The 20,112-nt window shown below is 45.2% G+C and overlaps 1 protein-coding gene across 1 annotated transcript in view; it reads left to right on the forward strand.

The window, feature by feature from the left end:
• Window positions 1-20,112, forward strand: part of LOC126474750 (uncharacterized) — a gene marked incomplete at its 5' end in the record, with an annotated part of 503,945 nt that overhangs the window by 310,756 nt on the left and 173,077 nt on the right. Inside the window, one exon of the mRNA XM_050102226.1 lies at window positions 11,976-12,354. Coding sequence (XP_049958183.1) covers window positions 11,976-12,354 — 379 coding nt within the window. The remainder of the gene's footprint in view (window positions 1-11,975; window positions 12,355-20,112) is intronic.

The following is a 20,112-nucleotide window of genomic DNA, read 5'->3' on the forward strand; positions in this document are numbered from 1 at the left end:
ATCGGCATGCATGGGATAGTATGCGTACTTAATACGTTGCAGAGCGCCACCCATAAAAACGGGATTTTCCTAGGCTCATACCTCGGGGTCTGTTGATGGGAAGGTAGGAGGATCCAGTGATTTGCATAGCTATTGGGCTAAGGACCATTTGTATACCCAACAGGAGAATTGTCTTAGCGTCACTATTCTACAGTACAGCCTCAAAATGAATATTACACACTCCTGCTTAGGCAAATCTACATATACATCGATACTCCGCAACCCACCTTATGTCGCATCGTGAAGAGTACTCCGCACCACTACTATTCGTTTACTTACCTGTTCCGCTCGCAAATGGAGCGAGGGGAATACGACCGTCTCTATGCTTCCGTATGAGGCCTAATATCTCGTTTCTTATATTCGTAGTCCGTATGCGCAATGTATGTTGGAGGCAACGGTATCGTTCTACAGTCAGCTTCAAATTATTGTTCTCTAAATTTTCTCAGTAGTGTTCCTTGAAAAGAACATCGCATTTCCTCCATGGATTCCCATCTGAGTTCCCGAAGCATCTCCGTAACACTTGGGTGTTTTTCAAACCTACCTGTAACAAATCTATCAGCCCACCTCTGAATTGATTCGATGCCTTCCCTTAATCCTACCTGACGCGGATTCCGAACACTCGAGCACTACTGAAGAACAGGTCGCGCTAGTGTCCTATAAGCGATCTCCTTTACAAATGGTTCAAATGGCTCTGAGCACTATGGCACTTAACATCTGAGGTCATAAGTCCTTCAGAACTTAGAACTACTTAAACTTAACTAACCTAAGGACATCACACACATCCATGCCCGAGGCAGGATTCGAACCTACGACCGTAGCGGTGGCGCGATTCCAGACTGTAGAGCCTAGAACTGCTCAGCCACAACGGCCGGTGATCTCCTTTACAGATGAACCACATTTTCCTATAATTCTCCCAATAAACGTAAGTCGATCATTCGCCTTTCCTAGCACAGTCGTCAAGTGCTCGTTCCATTTCATATAGCTTTGCAGCGCTCCGCCCAGATACTTAAACCGCGTGGCTCTGTCAAGCAGGACGCTCCTAATGCTTTATCCGAACATTACGGGTTTGTTTTTCCTGATCATCCGCAGATCAGTAGGTTATTTTTGCATTTTATGTCGTTGAATGTGGAAGGAAGCATTAGTTCATGGGCGGTTCATCGGAAAACCCCACAGGAAGGGGTCTTTTACCATATTTTCACCGGGGTTCCAAGATGGCTATGCTCAGCAAATGGCTGAAATATTTACTATGTATTCTTAAGATCCGATCTCTAACGGCCATGAAATTTTTTTGATATCTTTATCCAATTTCAAAATACAGAAGTTCAGATCTTCCCTGCTTCTACACGTAAGATCCGGTGTGAGCAGAAAACGCCGTTTACAAAGTGACGTAGCACCGGGAAATATTCCAGCGTTATCGTCTTGGAACCCCCATGTTGTAGTACTGAAGCACATGCAAAATTTTTTTGCACGTAACATCCGGTCTGAGATACAAAATAAGTTTTACGTTACTTCAGTTTCACGTCAGTAAACTATCTAACCTTTACTCACCAATACAGTAATTTTCATATGAATTATACAGCCTGCTGCAGCAGAGAAAAGGAGGGGAAAGGCGGAAAAATGCTGCTATTGTAGCTCGAAAAAATACGTTCATGTTTACTTAAAATACTGACTGTAAAGTTGTGTACTTGCTGCTTCATTCTACGCTTCTCAGCACCTTTTAAAAATTTTCCCCAAAAATTTTGGCATGCGAACATATTCGCGCTTTTTTAGACTGAGAGAGAAGAGGACGGGGGCAATGGCAAGGCGACGGAAAAGTAATAAATACTAAACGATGGTAGATAATGGTTACAATATAGAAGGAGGCAATGGCAGTGTGAAAGAAAGAGAGGGAGACAGTGACAGTGGAGCATAGTTGACAGTGACAGAAATTAGTGAAGGAGACAGTGCCAGGGTGGGAAGAGGAACAAAGACAAAAAGTAAGTGGAAGTGGGTTGAGAGCCAGTGATAATGAGAGACAGACTACATTACAGTCACAACAAGAAAGGGAGAGATAGTAACGCTGAGAAGAGATAGCAGCAGTAGGAAGGAAGGAAGGCGTATTAGCAATAAGAGAGGACAAGAGAGGAAGAGGTAGGAGACTGTAGCAATGGGACAGAACGAGGAGGACCATGGCTGTGACGCAGGAGACAATTACGGAGAGACGCAGAGAGATAATGACAGTGAGTTTGGGGTGAGTGAGTGAGTGAGAAACGACAACTGGGAGTGCATGGGAATGAACGACTTAGAGAGATGTACTAATGGGTGTGAGTGAGTTACGGTTAGGGGAGCGTATGGTAATCTGAGATGAGACGCATGTTAAAAAAATTGTTCATATGTTCGCATGCCAAAATTTTTAAAGGTGCTGAGGAAGGTGGAATGAGACAGCTGGTATCCCACTTTTCAGCCAGAGTCTTTTAAATAAACAGGAACATATTCGCATTGTTTTGCTTGCTCCGATACGAGCATTTTTCCGTTGGTTTTTTCGCTTGATTATATTCATGAATTACTTTATTTTGGAATCGAATTCTATGTCACCGTACAATTCCATACAACAGCGAGATATAGCTTAGAAAATGTGGCACGATGCATGCCATCTTAGCTAAGGGAAACAGCTTAATAAGCGGCAGCGCCTGTGGCAACATGCGACGTTTAATTTTCCCTTTGCAGGCCTTGAGAGTTACCTAACTGGTTAATCACATTGATTGCCTGCGGAACTTTCACAGAATTGAATTGCAATTTGGGGCTTGCTCGTTTGTGGCGGAATTCGGTTACTTTCGGCTGTAATCTCGTAACAGGGCAATGGGTGACAATCAGAATGTTTCCCCGAGCACGTACTGAAGCAACGCTCCTGCTAAGAGTTAGTAAACATTTGAAACTCTGTGACGAATAATTATGGTTCCCCATTAACGTTCACGAAATATACCATCCAACATGCCAAATTATTTCGTCATCCTGTCAATGATTACGAGCATCCACTTACGTGAATATACAGTCTGTAGCGTAAATACTATTCATTGGTTCTCCTTAACAATAAACTCCGTAGTTCAGACTATTACCTGTATGACTAGCAACATTAAACAAACATTCGAAACACTGACCTACAAAGTTTACTGTCGATTCCGTAGCGCGCAGTCATATTTTATCTCGTAGTGTAAGTATTGCTCACATTAAGCAGCGTTACATCATAATGGATCCAACATACCATATGAAAAGACCCAATAGTCTTCCCTCGCACACGTAGGTTTTCTTTGCGCGAGGAAGTTTTTATGACACCACGAGAAAGCAAGTTTATTATCCCTGAGCTGTTATTAAGCAGTACCATTAATTAGGTGTTTACGTCGCATGTTTCTGGTGCTGCCGTACAACCGGAAAGTAATCGTAGAGTAAATAATGAGTAAACAAACAAATAGATAAAATGAATATACCAATATTAAGATTTACGGAGAATTAATAAGCAACTTTTTGGGGTGTCGATGAAATTTTAATTTTATGAGAGACGGTAAAGTTCTTGGAAGAGCAGTTGAACGTAATAGATAGAATCTTGAAAAAAGTTTATAATATGAATGTCAAAAAAAGTAAAACATCGCCAATGGAATGGAATAGAATTAAATGAGGTTATGCGCATTGGATTAGATGAGGAATGGGTATGTAAAACTGGTACATACTTACACTTTTAAACATTGCTGTTAGTCAGCAACCGTATGTTAGTTTGAACATAGGATTATACAGTCAACACAGTTGATAGGTACATTGACCTAGGTTTCGACACTTACTAGGGGTGCCTTAATCAGAATGAAATTTTGATAAATCCCATAAAATAATACATAGAAAATTAGGTATGACAAAAAACACATTACCCAGATGATAGTTTTCCTGACGTACAAAGGTTACTAGCGTAAAATTACACTGCTGAAAACCAGTGGTCACAATTTAGAGTGGCTATGCTCAAGTCAAAGGTGAAATAATACGTTATAGCCGTCGCCACGTGTGCCCCGCTGGGAACAACACTAGACTCATCGGCTCAGTGGCTTACATTGCTGTCACGAGGACAATACTAGTTGCGCCGCCTATCAGGCGCAGAACGCTGAGAGTAACATGTGCCCATTTGAAACATTATATCAGAAATAACTGAAAAAAATGATAGTTAATTTCAAAACAAAATATAGACAAAGAGAGCTTAATATCTTTTTTAAAACACACAGTAGTCAAGCAGGTTAAGTGTAACACAGCCATCTGTTAGGCTTTACAGAAGTTACTATTATGTAAAGGACAGAACGATACAGCAATATTTTTACAAACGGCTGTAGAATCCAGAAAAAAATTGCATGGAAGTAACATTAGTAGCACATATTCTGAGATTCGAAGAAAATAATGTTTCGAAACCAGAAGCAGGGAGAATATAATAAAGAATGTAGAGTAGTACACGGGGTATAAATTTTAAGTTGACAAACCAGAATAACTCGAAAAATTAGGCGGCCACCCCAGCCCCCTGGGGTTGGGGTGGGAGGCAACTTTAAAATTTCAAATGGGAACCCTCATTTTCCATTGCAGAATCAGATTCTAATTTTAGCACCAGCAGATGTCCCCCTCGAAAATAATCTGCTTTGGATTCTACGCATTTTTTCGTGTGAAGCTTATTTTTAGAGTTATTCTGGTTTGTCAACTTAAAATTTACACCCTGTATGACTTTCGTTATGTGGGCAGGAAAACAACTCACGATTGTGTACGTAGAGAGGATATTAAATGTGGACTGGCAAATGTGAGAAAAGTGTTTTTAGAAAAAAGAAATTTGTGTACACTGAATATAAACTTCAATATTAGAAACTACTAAACAATGTGACAAACACTTCTAGGATTCATTTCAAGAACTGAACCAACATTTCACTTTCACTGTGGCTACAATCATTTTGAGCGTTGTAGTATCACCACTGAAGCGACAAGAGACACAGGATACCTTCTGATATCATGCCGGACTTACTTTCGCCCGGCGTATTGCAGTAACTCACAAGGCCGCCGGAAGTCTCCTGCAGAAATATTGTCTTGTCTCTACAGTCGTCCATAATTGCGAAAGTGTTGTCTGTGCACGAACTGACCTCTCGTCTATATGCCATAAATATTCGAGGGGAGTAATGTCGGGTGATCTGGGTGGCCAAATCATTCGGTCTAATTGTCCAAAATCTTCTACAAATTAATCGTGGCAGTTGTTGCCCGGTGACATGGGGCATTATTGTTCGGGAACATAAGTCCACGAATGGCTGAAAATGGTCTCCAGGTAGCCGACCATAACCATTTCCAGTCAATGATCGGTTCATTTGGACCAGAGGACCCAGTCCGTTCCATGCAAACACAGCCCTCACCATTATGGAGCCACCACCATCTTTCACAGTACCTTGTTAACAACTTGGGTCCGTGGCTTCCTGAGATCTGAGCCATTCTGGGACGCTGCTGTCGACTCTTACAAACTGATATAAGGACTCATCTGACCAGGCCACGGTCTTCCAGTCGTCTTTGGTGCAACCAATATCTTTTGGTTCAAAAAATAATTTTTGTAGAATTGCATTGTTCTATCCATAAAAGTGTTTAGAATCCACCCCTGAAACGATTTTTCCAAATACGGTAAGGAAATGTTTGTTATTCGCGGTTGAGCAAAAAAATGCACCTGCATGAAATCGGCCTTTTTCACACACCAGGTTTTTCTTTCGGAGGACGAGTTATTGTACCGGTGCTTTGGAGGGAACACACAAAATTCAAATGAAAGTTTCAACGCGTGTGTTTGGACGTTAGCACCCAAGCATTTGCATTCTGATGCGAAGACTGTGGAAATTGCACCTTTCCTGACAGTGAGCAGCTTTAACGAAGGGTATTCAGCACGGGCAGCCACCGGATTCAAGCGGCCTAAAACCGCTTGCCACCGGCCGTACGAGCGGCTCTGGAGTAGCGCAGGATGGCCCTGATCGAGCAGAACGCCCTCTATGAGGAAGAGGAAGAACTAGTTTATGGACCCGGAACAGCAAATGGAACGTAATTTGCATAATATTGCATTTATATGTAGTCAAAACTTCAAACGCGTTTTTCTCGAAATGACTTTTTTTTATCGCGTGGTATGGTAACTTCGAATCTACTGAACCGATGGGCATGATTCTTTGTTCCCGACGAAGCTAACTAAATTGTCTAGGAGTTGTACCACTTTTATTTCGATCCATCAACTATAAATATTTTTACTTGACCGACTAAGTCGAAAAATGGATGAAAAGACCCCTACTTTCTTCAAGTGGCCTAGATTTTGTTTGTTATGGTCCAAATAACTTAAGCGAGGTACAACTCCTAAAGAATCTTACAGACTTCGCTAACGTCAACTCAGTTTCGACTTCAAATGGTTCAAATGGCTCTGAGCACTTTGGGACTTAACAGCTGAGGTCAGCAGTCCCCTAGAACTTAGAACGACTTAAACGTAACTAACCTAAGGACATCACAAACATCCATGCCCGAAGCAGGATTCGAACCTGCGGCCGTAGCGGTTTCGATTTCAGACGAGCCGGCTGACCTGTGACATACCGTGCGTGGAGGTCTACATCGAAATTTTGTTTAGTTCCGACGGCACTTCCACCTTTGCTCTTCGACATAAAAGTTCCTCCCCTTAACGCTAAATTTCGCCGTACTGTCTTAACGGATACGTTAGTCGTACATTCCACATAGATTTTTACGGTTATTTCACGCAGGTTTGCTTGGCTGTAAGTACTGACAACTCTACGCAAACACCGCCTCCCTCGATCGTTAAGTGAAGGCCGTGACCCAGAGCTTTTCTCATGGTAAGAGGTAAGGCTTCAAATTTGGTATTCTCGCCACACTTTTGACACTGTGGCTCTTGGAATAATGAATTCCCTGACGATTTGCGGAATGGAACGTCCCATGCGTCTAGCTCCAAATCTGTTAGTTCCTGTCGTGGGTCCATCATCACATCGGAAACCACACAAATCACGTGAGTGCAAATGACTGCTCCACCATTACACTGCCCTGTAAATCGTACGCACGCGCCATCTGTATACGTGCATCTCGCTATCCCATGACTTCTGTCACACATGAGTGTATTAAGATCAAAGATCTAATTAACTAGTGCTATTAGCAAATGCCAGGGGTTTTTCGATACCACGTTGTAACTGCTGAACGGAGCGACACCTCGTACATACCTAGGTATTTTTCTAGAAATGAAAACATCTTACGTCTTTTCTAGTGACCTTTTTGTGGTACTAATGTATCAGATGCTTCCTGTGTGAAACATCTCATCTTCCACTACTTCTTGGTAGGTTGGTAGCTCTGTAAGTGACTAGAGGTACCCTTGTTGTACTGGAGAACGCAGGAATTGTGCGTTTCATTTCTGTGTGCTGGAGCTAGGCTTGGACTAGTTCTCGCGGGCGCAGTACGGTATATTTATGTGTCAAGTCTGGTGCCCTTTTATTGAAAGACCCAAGCGGAGCCTTGATGTACGACAGGTAATCTTCGACCAGCCCTTGCTAGAACAGTAGAGTATGAGCCCTTAGTGGTGTTGCTGAGTCCACAGTTCGTGGTCGTGCGGTAGCGTTCTCGTTTCCCACGCCCCGGTTCCCGGGTTCGATTCCCGGCGGGGTCAGGGATTTTCTCTGCCTCGTGATGACTGGGTGTTGTGTGATGTCCTTAGGTTAGTTAGGTTTAAGTAGTTCTAAGTTCTAGGGGACTGATGACCATAGATGTTAAGTCCCATAGTGCTCAGAGCCATTTGAACCATTTTTTTGTTGTTGCTGATATTCAACCATTTGCTGTTTGTGGTCCTTCTTGCACTCTACATATAGTAATGCAGTTATGGCATGATTTAATAGTGGCTCTGAGTTTCGCTGCTGATCATTGCCCCGTTCTAAGACTGGGAGAGAGTGACAGTGGAGCATAGTTGGACTAGTAACGTGGGATATACAGGGGCTGCTTTTGGGACCGTATGACAAAACCGTAAATGCCGCCACAGTGTTTTTCGGATAGTTTCAGGTGTATTAGATGTATGATCTGTGATTACGTTTAGGAGACACTGTTGTGGTGCTGAAGTGCAGGTAAGTTGGAGACTGGCCAGTTATAGTTCGGTGGGTATCGAGTCTTCATTGATTATGGAGATATACAGATCAGTAATGGTGAGCTGAAATTGTGATTCTGTGAGAGAAGACGTGGCGTAATGGTAGTAAAAGCCATTTTATTTATCTGTTTATTATTTTTGACCGCATATTGGACATGTAATTGTTATATTCAGGTATTTGCATGCTTAAAGGTCTCGTTCGACAAGGATGAGATGGATGATCGGCCATTGCCTTGCAGTAGAAACCGTCTACGCATTTTCCTGTAGTAACCTGCGAAAAACATGTAAAACTCAAACTAGGATGGCCAGACGATGATTGGAGCCTCCACCCCCAGAACAGAAGGCCAGACTTAAAAGTAGTGCTATCTCATTCGGTTTATCCCTAGTCTACAATTATGTTTACTAGAAAGTTATTTAGTAGCGTGAAAGGGGGCTAGTGCTACACTGTTCATTCGTTGAACCACCTCCCCCCCCCCCCCCCCACCTCCCAAAATGTAACTGCACACGCTGCACCACCTATACGCAGATTGTTTCATGATGTTTTACTACAGACATCAGCTGACTTCAGAATATGGTCCTGATGTCGGTTTACATTTTGTGTACCACACCTTCCCTCGTATTAGACCGAAAAAAAAAATGAATCATCATCCTTGTCTAATGAGCAACATGTTGAGTGTAGAAAGAGTGTAAGGATTTGTTATACGAGGGACGTTCAATAAGTAATGGAACACATTTTTTCACGCCGTTTCCTTTAAAAATGCGGAATTTGTTGTAGGCCATCGTGGAATATTTCCGTTTCAGCCACTATAGTCTCATGAAGTTCCGATTGATGTCGGCGCTGTATGTCACTCTCAAAATACCGTCTGTAACGGACGTATGTTCCAAGCAGAGAGATGTCATTGAGTTTCTTTTGGCGGGAAATGAGAGTGTCGCAGATATTCATAGGCACTTGCAGAATATCTACCGAGATCTGGCAGGGAACAAAAGGTGGGTGAGTTGCTGGGAGAGCCGTTTGTCAACATCGCAGCAACAGCATACAGCTGTGACTCCCGCAATATTGGAACGAGCGGACACTGTCAATCGAGGGGGTCCACGTATCACAAAGAAACAACTGGCTGCGCAACTGTTCGTCTCTGTCCGTAATGGTGAAACCTTCGTCCACTAGTTTGGGTACTCAACGGTGCACGCCCGTTTCATTACTCGCCACCTAACAGAAGACCGTAAAGAGTAATGAAGGACCATCTATGCGGAAGTGCTTGCGCGGTACGAGGCTGACCGTGACAATTTCCTGTCCAAAATCGTCACAGGCGATGAAACATGCGTTCATCATTCCGAACCGGAACCGGGACGGCAATCCTCAGAGTAGGGCCGCACTACCTGTTCTATGAAGAAAACTTCAAAGCCGTACCCTCAGCCGGTGAAGTCATGGTGACGGTCTTCTGGGACCCTGAAGGGTTTATTTTGTTTGATGTCCTCCCTCATAGTCCAACGATAAACTCGAAAATGTATTGTGATACCCTCTCCCTCTCCATGACAACTGAAGGACTCAGAAAAATCTATGCACCCGTGAAGAGCTCACAAAACTTGAGTGGACAGTTTTTCCTCATCCGCCCAACAGCCCTGATCGCGCATTCACCGACTTCCATCTGTCTGGCCCAATGATGGATGCCCTTCGCAGGAAGCAGTACGTGGATGATGCGGAGATCGACCACGCCGACCAGTGGTGCCTTGCGGGCAATAAGGCCTCGCCAGTAAGGTGAGGTAAGGGCGTTGCATTGAACAGAGATTATGTCAAAGAAAAAAAAAAAAAAAGGTTCTGTAATCACAAGATCGGGGACTAATAATGTACACACATGAAAAAAAGTTTTCCATCACTTCGGTTCCCAGAACTCCTGAAGTATCACAGACACAGTCCCTTTGACAGTTCAGAGGTGCCTATAAACCCGCCCAAAGATGTAAACAACCTTGCATGAGCAGCGCATATTAGACGGAGCGCGTCCGACAGTCGATCAGTTCCAGTCAATCCACCAGGAAGGAGGTAAATGGCTCGTGTTGTCTGTAGTTCAACCATGCCTAGACGGTCAATACCGCGGTTCGATCGCGCCCGCATTGTTACTTTGTGATAGGAAGAGCTCTCAACAAGGGAAGTGTCCAGGCGTCTCGAAATGAACCAAATCGATGTTGTTCGGACATGGAGGAGATACATAGGAACTGCCGATGACATGCCTCGGTCAGGCCTCCCAAGGGCTACTACTGCAGTGGATGACCGCTACCTACGGATTATGGCTCGGAGGAACCATGACACCAACGCCACCATGTTGACTAATGCTTTTCGTGCAGCCACAGAACGTCGTGTTACGGCTCAAACTGTGCGCAATAGGCTGCATGATGCGCAACATCACTTCCGACGTCCATGGCGAGATACATATTTGCAACCTAGACGCCATGCAGCGCGGTAAAGATGGGCCCAACAGCATGCCGAATGGACCGCTCAGGATTGGCATCACGTTCTATTCACCGATGAATGTCGCATATGCTTTCAAGCAGACTATCGTCGGAGATTTGTTTGGAGGCAACCCGGTCAGACTGAACGCCTTAGACACACTGTCCAACGAGTGCAGCTGTTCTGTAGTTGCGTTATGTGGGGCCGACGTACGCCGCTGGTGGTCATGGAAGACGCTGTAACAGCTGCACGATGCGTGAATGCCATCCTCTGACCGATGGTGCAAACATATCGGCATCATATTGGCGAGGCATTCGTCTTCATGGACGACAATTGGCGCCCCCATCGTGCACATCTTGTGAATGGCTTCCTTCAGGATAACGACATCGCTCGACTAGAGTGGCCAACATATTCTCCAATCATGAACCATATAGAACATGCCTGGGATAGATTGAAAAGCGCTGTTTATGGACGACGTGACCCACCAGCCACTCTGAGGGATCTACACCGAATGGCCGTTGAGGAGTGGGACAATCTAGACGAACAGTGCCTTGATGAACTTGTGGATAGTATGCCACGACGAATACAGTCATGCAGCAATGCAAGAGGACGCGCTACTGGGTGTTAGAGGTACCTGTGTTTACAGCAATCTGAACCATCACCTCTGAAGCTCTCGCTGTATGATGATACCGCATGCAGTGTGTCGTTTTCATGACCAATAAAAAGGGCGGAAATGATGTTTATGGTGATCTCTAATCGAATTTTCTGTACGGGTTCCGGAACTCTCGGAACCGAGGTGATGCAAAACTGTTGTTGTTGTGTGTATATTGGAACCCTAAATAAAACGAACCGCTTTCAGGTAAAAAATGTATTGCATTACTTATTGAACGCCCGTCGTAAACTGTGTAGTTTGTGGCTAAATTTCTCAGACTAGAAAAGAAAGAAAATACAATAAAAAAGGAAGGAGAAGACTGCGGGGAAGTGTTTTGTGAAATGATAGACGTTTCATCATTAATTGTTACGTTTCTTACCAAGCAGTTTTTTACCACCCGGTTTTGGCAGATTCTTGGTGATGCAGTACATCAAGATGGAGAATTTGGGTGTCAGGGCTGAGTGGTACATCAGTATTTTGGTCTGTTAGCCCCTGGTGGTGTGGGGAAGCTGTGTCTATCACGTGTGTTTCAACTGACCGTCGATCGAGTCTCGGTTGACTGCGTCGAGGAGTCGGCAGGCGGTCTGGTGCCCAGCCTGGGGCCAGTCAGAGCAGAGTGGTGCGCCAGTTTGTCAGCTTTGAGTTCCTTGTCGAGGTGTCGGTGTGTGGGAAAGCGACTAGTGTGGCGGGCGGCGCGTGTGTTGCAGCTGATCTTCGACCAGTTCTCGGTGGGCCGGTTCGAGGAGTCCGCGCTGGACGGCTGCCCGGACGGCAGCATGCAGCTGTCGGAGCTGGGCCGGCCGTTCACGGGCGGGTCGTGGTGCGGCGGCGCGCAGGGCCACGCCGTCTACTACAGCGAGACGTCGACGGTGACGGTGTCGCTGCGCCTGCTCGCCATGCAGCCCAGCCACCCGTTCGCCTTCCGGCTGCGCTTCAAGTTCGTGTCGCGCCAGGACGCCGTGGTGCGCTTCGGCAGCGTGGCGGCGCCGCTGGAGCGCGGCGAGGCCGTGCCCGGCACCTACTGCTCCAGGAACTTCTACGAGTGCTACCGCAAGACCTGCCGCCTCCAGTCACCCAACTACCCGGGTGAGTGCCACACCACCTGCTTACTGTGCTCATTAACAACTGGGATTCTGGGACACTTACCACGTGCCGATGCAAAACGTTGTTACTTCGTGGTGGGATAAAAAAGGACTACCGTACGTATCTATCAGATCTTGATCCGTGCCAATCCTCTACCATACAAATAATGTGAGATCCCCTGCTATACCCGCAGGTTAGGATGCAGCGTTACTTTCGCGTTTTCGTTAATACGGTACCAAAACGTTTAAGATCTACCACAGTAAAGACTGAAGATCCGCGATTCGGAATGTCAGAACTGTGGAGTAAGTAGCGGCAGGAACACCACCATAAAATCACGCAGCACTAACACTCCAAACCATCGACTCTCGGAGAGAGTGTTCAACACAATGGTAAAGTATCGAACTATTTTTCTCCGAATGATACAGTCTGGGAGAAAAGCAGTGAGAATAATTACTTTTTGAAACCTTTTATCAGACAAAGCCTGTTATAACAATAAACTGTTTCGCTTAATAAAACTGCCGCCAGCCCAAATCTCGCACAGTGTCTACACAAAAAGATGAAGTCAATTTTCGACACTGAATAAATAACTACTTTCACTTACTACGGTCACTTGGCAGTAAGTACTATTAATCCCACTTTCTGTTGAAAGGTGGCTACACTCAGACACAGCGCCAGAGATTGCGCCAAAGAGTATTTTTCCGCCGCGTCCACTGGCCAGTAGTAGTTCAGAGGTTGCCGCGGGCAGTAGTAATTCAGAGATTGCCGTGGGCAGTGCTTGTGGAGAGGATGTCGATAGCTAAAAAAAAAAAAAAAAAAAAAAAAAATTGCACACAGAAAGTCTACTACATGAACACAAGCCAGATGCTTTGTTGACTGAACCTGTGACCAAGAGGCATTGTTATTTAGGAAATTTGAAATAAATAAATAAATTTTTTGTTACCTTCATATACACTCCTGGAAATGGAAAAAAGAACACATTGACACCGGTGTGTCAGACCCACCATACTTGCTCCGGACACTGCGAGAGGGCTGTACAAGCAATGATCACACGCACGGCACAGCGGACACACCAGGAACCGCGGTGTTGGCCGTCGAATGGCGCTAGCTGCGCAGCATTTGTGCACCGCCGCCGTCAGTGTCAGCCAGTTTGCCGTGGCATACGGAGCTCCATCGCAGTCTTTAACACTGGTAGCATGCCGCGACAGCGTGGACGTGAACCGTATGTGCAGTTGACGGACTTTGAGCGAGGGCGTATAGTGGGCATGCGGGACGCCGGGTGGACGTACCGCCGAATTGCTCAACACGTGGGGCGTGAGGTCTCCACAGTACATCGATGTTGTCGCCAGTGGTCGGCGGAAGGTGCACGTGCCCGTCGACCTGGGACCGGACCGCAGCGACGCACGGATGCACGCCAAGACCGTAGGATCCTACGCAGTGCCGTAGGGGACCGCACCGCCACTTCCCAGCAAATTAGGGACACTGTTGCTCCTGGGGCATCGGCGAGGACCATTCGCAACCGTCTCCATGAAGCTGGGCTACGGTCCCGCACACCGTTAGGCCGTCTTCCGCTCACGCCCCAACATCGTGCAGCCTGCCTCCAGTGGTGTCGCGACAGGCGTGAATGGAGGGACGAATGGAGACGTGTCGTCTTCAGCGATGAGAGTCGCTTCTGCCTTGGTGCCAATGATGGTCGTATGCGTGTTTGGCGCCATGCAGGTGAGCGCCACATTCAGGACTGCATACGACCGAGGCACACAGGGCCAACACCCGGCATCATGGTGTGGGGAGCGATCTCCTACACTGGCCGTACACCACTGGTGATCGTCGAGGGGACACTGAATAGTGCACGGTACATCCAAACCGTCATCGAACCCATCGTTCTACCATTCCTAGACCGGCAAGGGAACTTGCTGTTCCAACAGGACAATGCACGTCCGCATGTATCCCGTGCCACCCAACGTGCTCTAGAAGGTGTAAGTCAACTACCCTGGCCAGCAAGATCTCCGGATCTGCCCCCCATTGAGCATGTTTGGGACTGGATGAAGCGTCGTCTCACGCGGTCTGTACGTCCAGCACGAACGCTGGTCCAACTGAGGCGCCAGGTGGAAATGGCATGGCAAGCCGTTCCACAGGACTACATCCAGCATCTCTACGATCGTCTACATGGGAGAATAGCAGCCTGCATTGCTGCGAAACGTGGATATACACTGTACTAGTGCCGACATTGTGCATGCTCTGTTGCCTGTGTCTATGTGCCTGTGGTTCTGTCAGTGTGATCATGTGATGTATCTGACCCCAGGAATGTGTCAATAAAGTTTCCCCTTCCTGGGACAATGAATTCACGGTGTTCTTATTTCAATTTCCAGGAGTGTATATTGACGAAAAATACACTGTGATCATTGCAACATCCCCAGTCGAACAGCATCTGCTGTCTCACCCAACAGAACAACTGCACACGACATGGCCTCAACTAGTACAGCTATCGACATCCTCTCCACAAGCACTGCCCACGGCAACCTCTGAACTACTACTGCCCAGCGGAGGCGGCGGTAAAATACTCTTCGGCGCAATCTCTGGCGCTGTGACTCAGTGTAGCCACCTTTCACCGTTACTTATGGAATTTATCACTATACTTCAGTAATTATTTAAAGAAGACACACATATGTTTCAACAAAGATACGAAAAAAAATTCTTAAACTTATAGCTATCATTCATATGACCAAAACTATTGTTTAACACGACTACATTTCATTTCTTTAGGATTGTTATGTGTTAACGTTCTACTAACACCAATATTTGTCTGGCTTTCTTTGACATGGAGAAGCAACACGAACAATTACTGTTAAGATTGTTGCAGTTAAACAATTATGTTACTTTACTTTCAGAAAGCAGTGACCCTTAAACTGATACGTGCAAACTTTAGCATTTAATAATTATTTTCAGAATTTACTACCAAAACAGTACTCTTGCCAGTAATTTACTATTATTCAAGCTTCAATAAACATCAGGACACGCGGAATAAATTCGTTTAGGTAAGGACCCTACTGAGGTAAATGACATAGGAAAATCACGGTTAAACACAAAGGTACATTTAAAACTTATATTCCACTGATTGAAGATGGATGGTTGATACTGTGATACACTTTTAAATAAAGTACTTTGCCTGTTACTGTTGTCGAAGGTGGCGTGAGGCAGTGCTGCGTAGTAACATTGCGCAATTACGGCTCTTGATGTACATAGCTCCGTCTTCCTCTTGGTGGCGACGATAAAATTACAAATTGCTGAGCTATTAATTTATTGCCGTACTGCGCCAATCATGTAGAACACGTCCGATGCCAAAACCGAGTCTTGCAGGTAAATTTGGGGCCTCTAGTGCTTGACCAACATAATGCGTGTTCACCACCTGCAGGGCAGCTACCGACTGTATGCTACTAGCGCGCCAATTCTCACTCGCGCGCCACACCACCTTTTCCATTCCACTACAAAACGGAGTTCCGTTCTACCCATGATCCCTACACCTTTTCAATTTACACTTCTGCTTACAAAAACCCTAAGAATGAACCATCTACAATTGCATGACAGAATATACGTATAAAATTGACAAAAGTAAATAATAATTGTACTTGAAATATTACATAATTATTTACAAAATATGTTTCAATACATTTATTCCACCTATATCAATGAGGTTATTAAATAGATAAACTACATTTAACAAAAGCTTACTCTCGTTATAGTATTTTTTTAATTTTTCAAAATTATTATGTAATAAAAAAATTTTTAAAATATACAGATTAATGGCAGTATTATATTTACAATAGCATTACAAGGACAAATAGTTTAATTTGTGGAAAGGGGCCAGTTGCACTCGAACATACTACTTTATTCATTCGACAAACATTACAGGAGTAAGGAAAACATTAAAAACAGAACAAGCCAAACATTAATTTTAGAACTTAATTCCCGGCTAAAAGCGCCATTTAATCTCACGCCTCAAGGGCAAAACAACTTTCATTTAAAACCGGGTGAAGTCCAATCACTTAAGACTCAAAAAAAAAAAAAAAAGAATTTGAATTTTAAAAGGCAGAAGGCCTTATCCTAAAATTTCTTTAAATCAGGCTGAAAGCCCAAACAATCTCACTCCTTAGGGGAAACAACTTTAATTTAAAATCGACTAGAAGCTATACATAAACAACAAGGACAAATAAGAAAAGGCAGCACATCAAACAGCGCTCTGAAGTTTCCAAGGGTCGGCCTGGAATTCGAACACTAACGCTCGCTTAGGTGAGACAGGCAGTCGGCCCAACAATTCTCAATCGGACGGCAACCCAACCGACAGACAGTCAACAGGCCAAGCGACAGGACAACTTCCGCTCCACCCGACCAGCACACGACAGGGAGTTCAATGGAACACGCAGAAGGTATCGGCGCCCAAAACGAATTACACATTCAGCTGTCAAACTACATGCCGTGCTGGACAACCATAACATGACGAGAAAAATACACTGCTTGAATTTACGTCAACTGCCAGGGCAGGTAACTGTAACGTTAACGGCAACAAGACAGAAGACTCTGCTGGTGTACTTCAATTAAGAATAATCAAGTTAAGCTCCACAGGAGGGCAGCTAGAATTTAATCAACTTGAAAATGCACGTTGCTGCTGGCGTTAATGTCCCAAAAGCCTACAACGAAATTCAATCGATACAATGTGAACAGCTGGGGCTGGCTGCTAGATTAAGTAAAGACTGAGCTTTCGTGTCCGGGATCGGTGAGCCACGGACCTCGTTGCAATGAGAACAGCCCCTCACACCTGACCACGCGTGGACGCCGCCCGCGGCCCCGGCCAAACTACGCGCCACGGAGACTTCCTTTCCTAGCTGCTCTACACTAACCGACCAACTGCGCGCACACGGCACAGCCGGAAACTGTAAGTGCGAGGCCAAAGATAGTACAGGGGTGCGAATATCGATACACCCTGCTGCTGCCACTTGCGGAGAGAGAGGATAACAGCATACTCGCGATAACCGGAGACTACAGGATAGCAACCAAGGTTTAATGCAAATCAAAACACGAGCCAACCACGACTCATATTGCATGGGTCTTCACCCTCCAATGTTTTATCACTCACTCCAAAACTTAGAGCATCGTGCACTCACTTTCCCTACCCGTTACCCTTCACTACCCATATCCTGATCCAGCTAATAAAGTTTCCACACTTCCTCAAACACCTGGAAGCATTATCCAGCCATTAATCTACGTGAAAAGAAGATTCCAATTACCTGTTATTGGCCAATTCCCCTTTACGAGGGGTTAACTCTGATGGAGCCATTTTCAATCAGGCGCCTCGTTGTCTATGGAGTAATGACAGCCCTCTCTTCCTCAAGAGCAGGAACCAGGGAAGATAGTGAAGTTGGACGCTGGGTTCTAGAGCTAGATTGACGCTTTAACCCCTCGAAAATGGTTCCCATTAGGTGCAAGTCGGAATTCTGGGCAAGCCAGTCCATTTTAGGAATCTTACTGTCCACGAAACATTGACTCAGAGATGCTCCTTTAAAACAGTGCGCATTGTCATCCTGATACAAACATCTTCTCCAAACTGTTCCTCTACTGTGTGCAGTACAACAATGCTGTAAAATGTGATCAAATTCTTTGGTGTTTAACGTTTCCTTAAGCGCAATAGCGAAAAAACATCATAAACACGAAAAATACACCCATGCCGTAGGGCTACCAACTAAGAACTTAGTTATTGGCACTACACATGGTGACGGGTAAACTTCTCCACGCATTCGTCAAACCGAAACACTTTCGTCGGATTGACACAGGGTACAGCGCGATTCATCACTCCACTTCATCGGTTACAAGTCATCCACTATCTAGTTGCGTCATTCTTTACACCACCTCGAGCGTCGCTTAGCGTTGGCAATAGAAGTGTGTATCTTATGAGGAGTCACTCGATCATTGTTCTCCTTTATTTTTGACTTCCTAGATACGGTTATTTTGCTAGCGGACTGCTTGTAGCGCAGATGTAAAGGTAATAGCCGGAGTACCCCTAGGAAATGTGATAGAACCATTACCGTTTACGATGAATATAAATGCTCTCGTTGAATGCGTCGGAAACTCTTTAAGTCTGTTCGCAGATGATGCATTTATCTACATGAAAGTAGCAATGCCAGAAGACAGTAACGATCTACAAAAGCACAGGCGAATGCTTCTGTGACTGGCAGTTGATCCTGAACGTGAATAAATCTAAATTACTGTGCATGCAGCTCGTGGTCTTGCGGTAGCGTTCTCGCTTCCCGCGCACGGGTTCCCGGGTTATATTACCGGCATGGTCAGGAATTTTCCTTGCCTTGAGATGACTGGTTGTTGTTGTGTCTTCATTATCATCATCATTCATCCCCATTATGGTCGGAGGAAGCCAATGGCAAACCACTTCCGCTAGTACCTTGCCTAGTCGGCAGTGCGGGTCTCCCGCATCGTCCCCTACGCTCCTTGGAGTATGGGACCTGATCATCATCACTGTGCATACACAGTAAAACAAGTCCACTGCTCTACTAGAAAACTACTGATGAAAAAGCTAAACGTAACTGTTCTGCCAAATAAGGCTTGCAACATCATTGTTATATGTCATTTAGCCCCGCCCCTCGGGCTCCCCGGAGTAGGGACTGCTAGGTAAACAGTTTTTTGGCGTTTTCGCTCTCTTTCTAATCCCTGTGAGCCTACTGACGTTGCTGTTCTCAGGGCTGATATCAAGCTGGCTTTATCGCTAATACGTGACTGTTGGTTACAAAGTTCTACGGTGGCAACCTACCACAGCGTCTAGACGACATATTAAGTTACGTCTTAATTCCTTGAAGATTAACTAGCGCCCTGGGACCACGTCTGGGGGCGTCTGCATTTTCGCAAGGTTCTCCCTTTACGGTTTACTTCATGTAACAATATCTCTCCTAGTTTCGTCTTCCCTCAGCATCGTCTCTGCTTCCGCGCCTTGCAGCGCCTGTCGTCCTTTCTCACAGCTTCAAGGTAACAATACAGTAGCAAGGAATAGACAATATATTACAATGAACCACCGTAAAAAGATCTAGGACAAACTATCCAGAGCGACCTAAAGTGGAATGAGCACTAAAAACAAATGGTAATAAAACCAGATATGAGACTGAGGTTCATAGAAACAATCTGAAGGAAACGTAATTCATCCATAAGGAAACAGCTTACAAGGCACCTGTTCGACCGATTCTTCATTATTGTTTGTCAATCAGGGACCCTGGGGCCTAGGACTGATAGGAGAGATAGAGAAGATCGAAGAACGGCGCGTTTCATCAGGGGATCGTTTAGTCGGTGCTCAACAGAATCATGTGGCAGAGGGTAGAAGAGAGACGTTGTGCATCACGGAGAGGTTTGCTATTCAAATTTTGAGAGAATGCTTTCCGCGAAGAGTCGAAGAACATATTACTTCCTTCCATATACGTCTCGTGAAACCCACGCACCGATAAAATTCGAGAAATTAGAGCTGACACAGATGTTTACGGACAATCGTTCTTCCCACCCGCCATCCGAAAATGGAACAGGGAAGGTGGCATCAATTAGTGATACGAGAAGTACCCCCCACCGCATACCGTCAGGTGGCTTGCGGAGTACTGATGCAAGCATAGATGATGTACCATCGATTCACGAATACTTTAATGCTTATTAACTGAAATATCAAATGGCTCTGAGCACTATGGGACTTGACATCTGAGGTCATCAGCCCCCTAGAACTTA

The sequence above is a fragment of the Schistocerca serialis genome, chromosome 4 (assembly GCF_023864345.2).
Source record: "Schistocerca serialis cubense isolate TAMUIC-IGC-003099 chromosome 4, iqSchSeri2.2, whole genome shotgun sequence".
Taxonomy (NCBI): Eukaryota; Metazoa; Arthropoda; class Insecta; order Orthoptera; family Acrididae; genus Schistocerca; species Schistocerca serialis.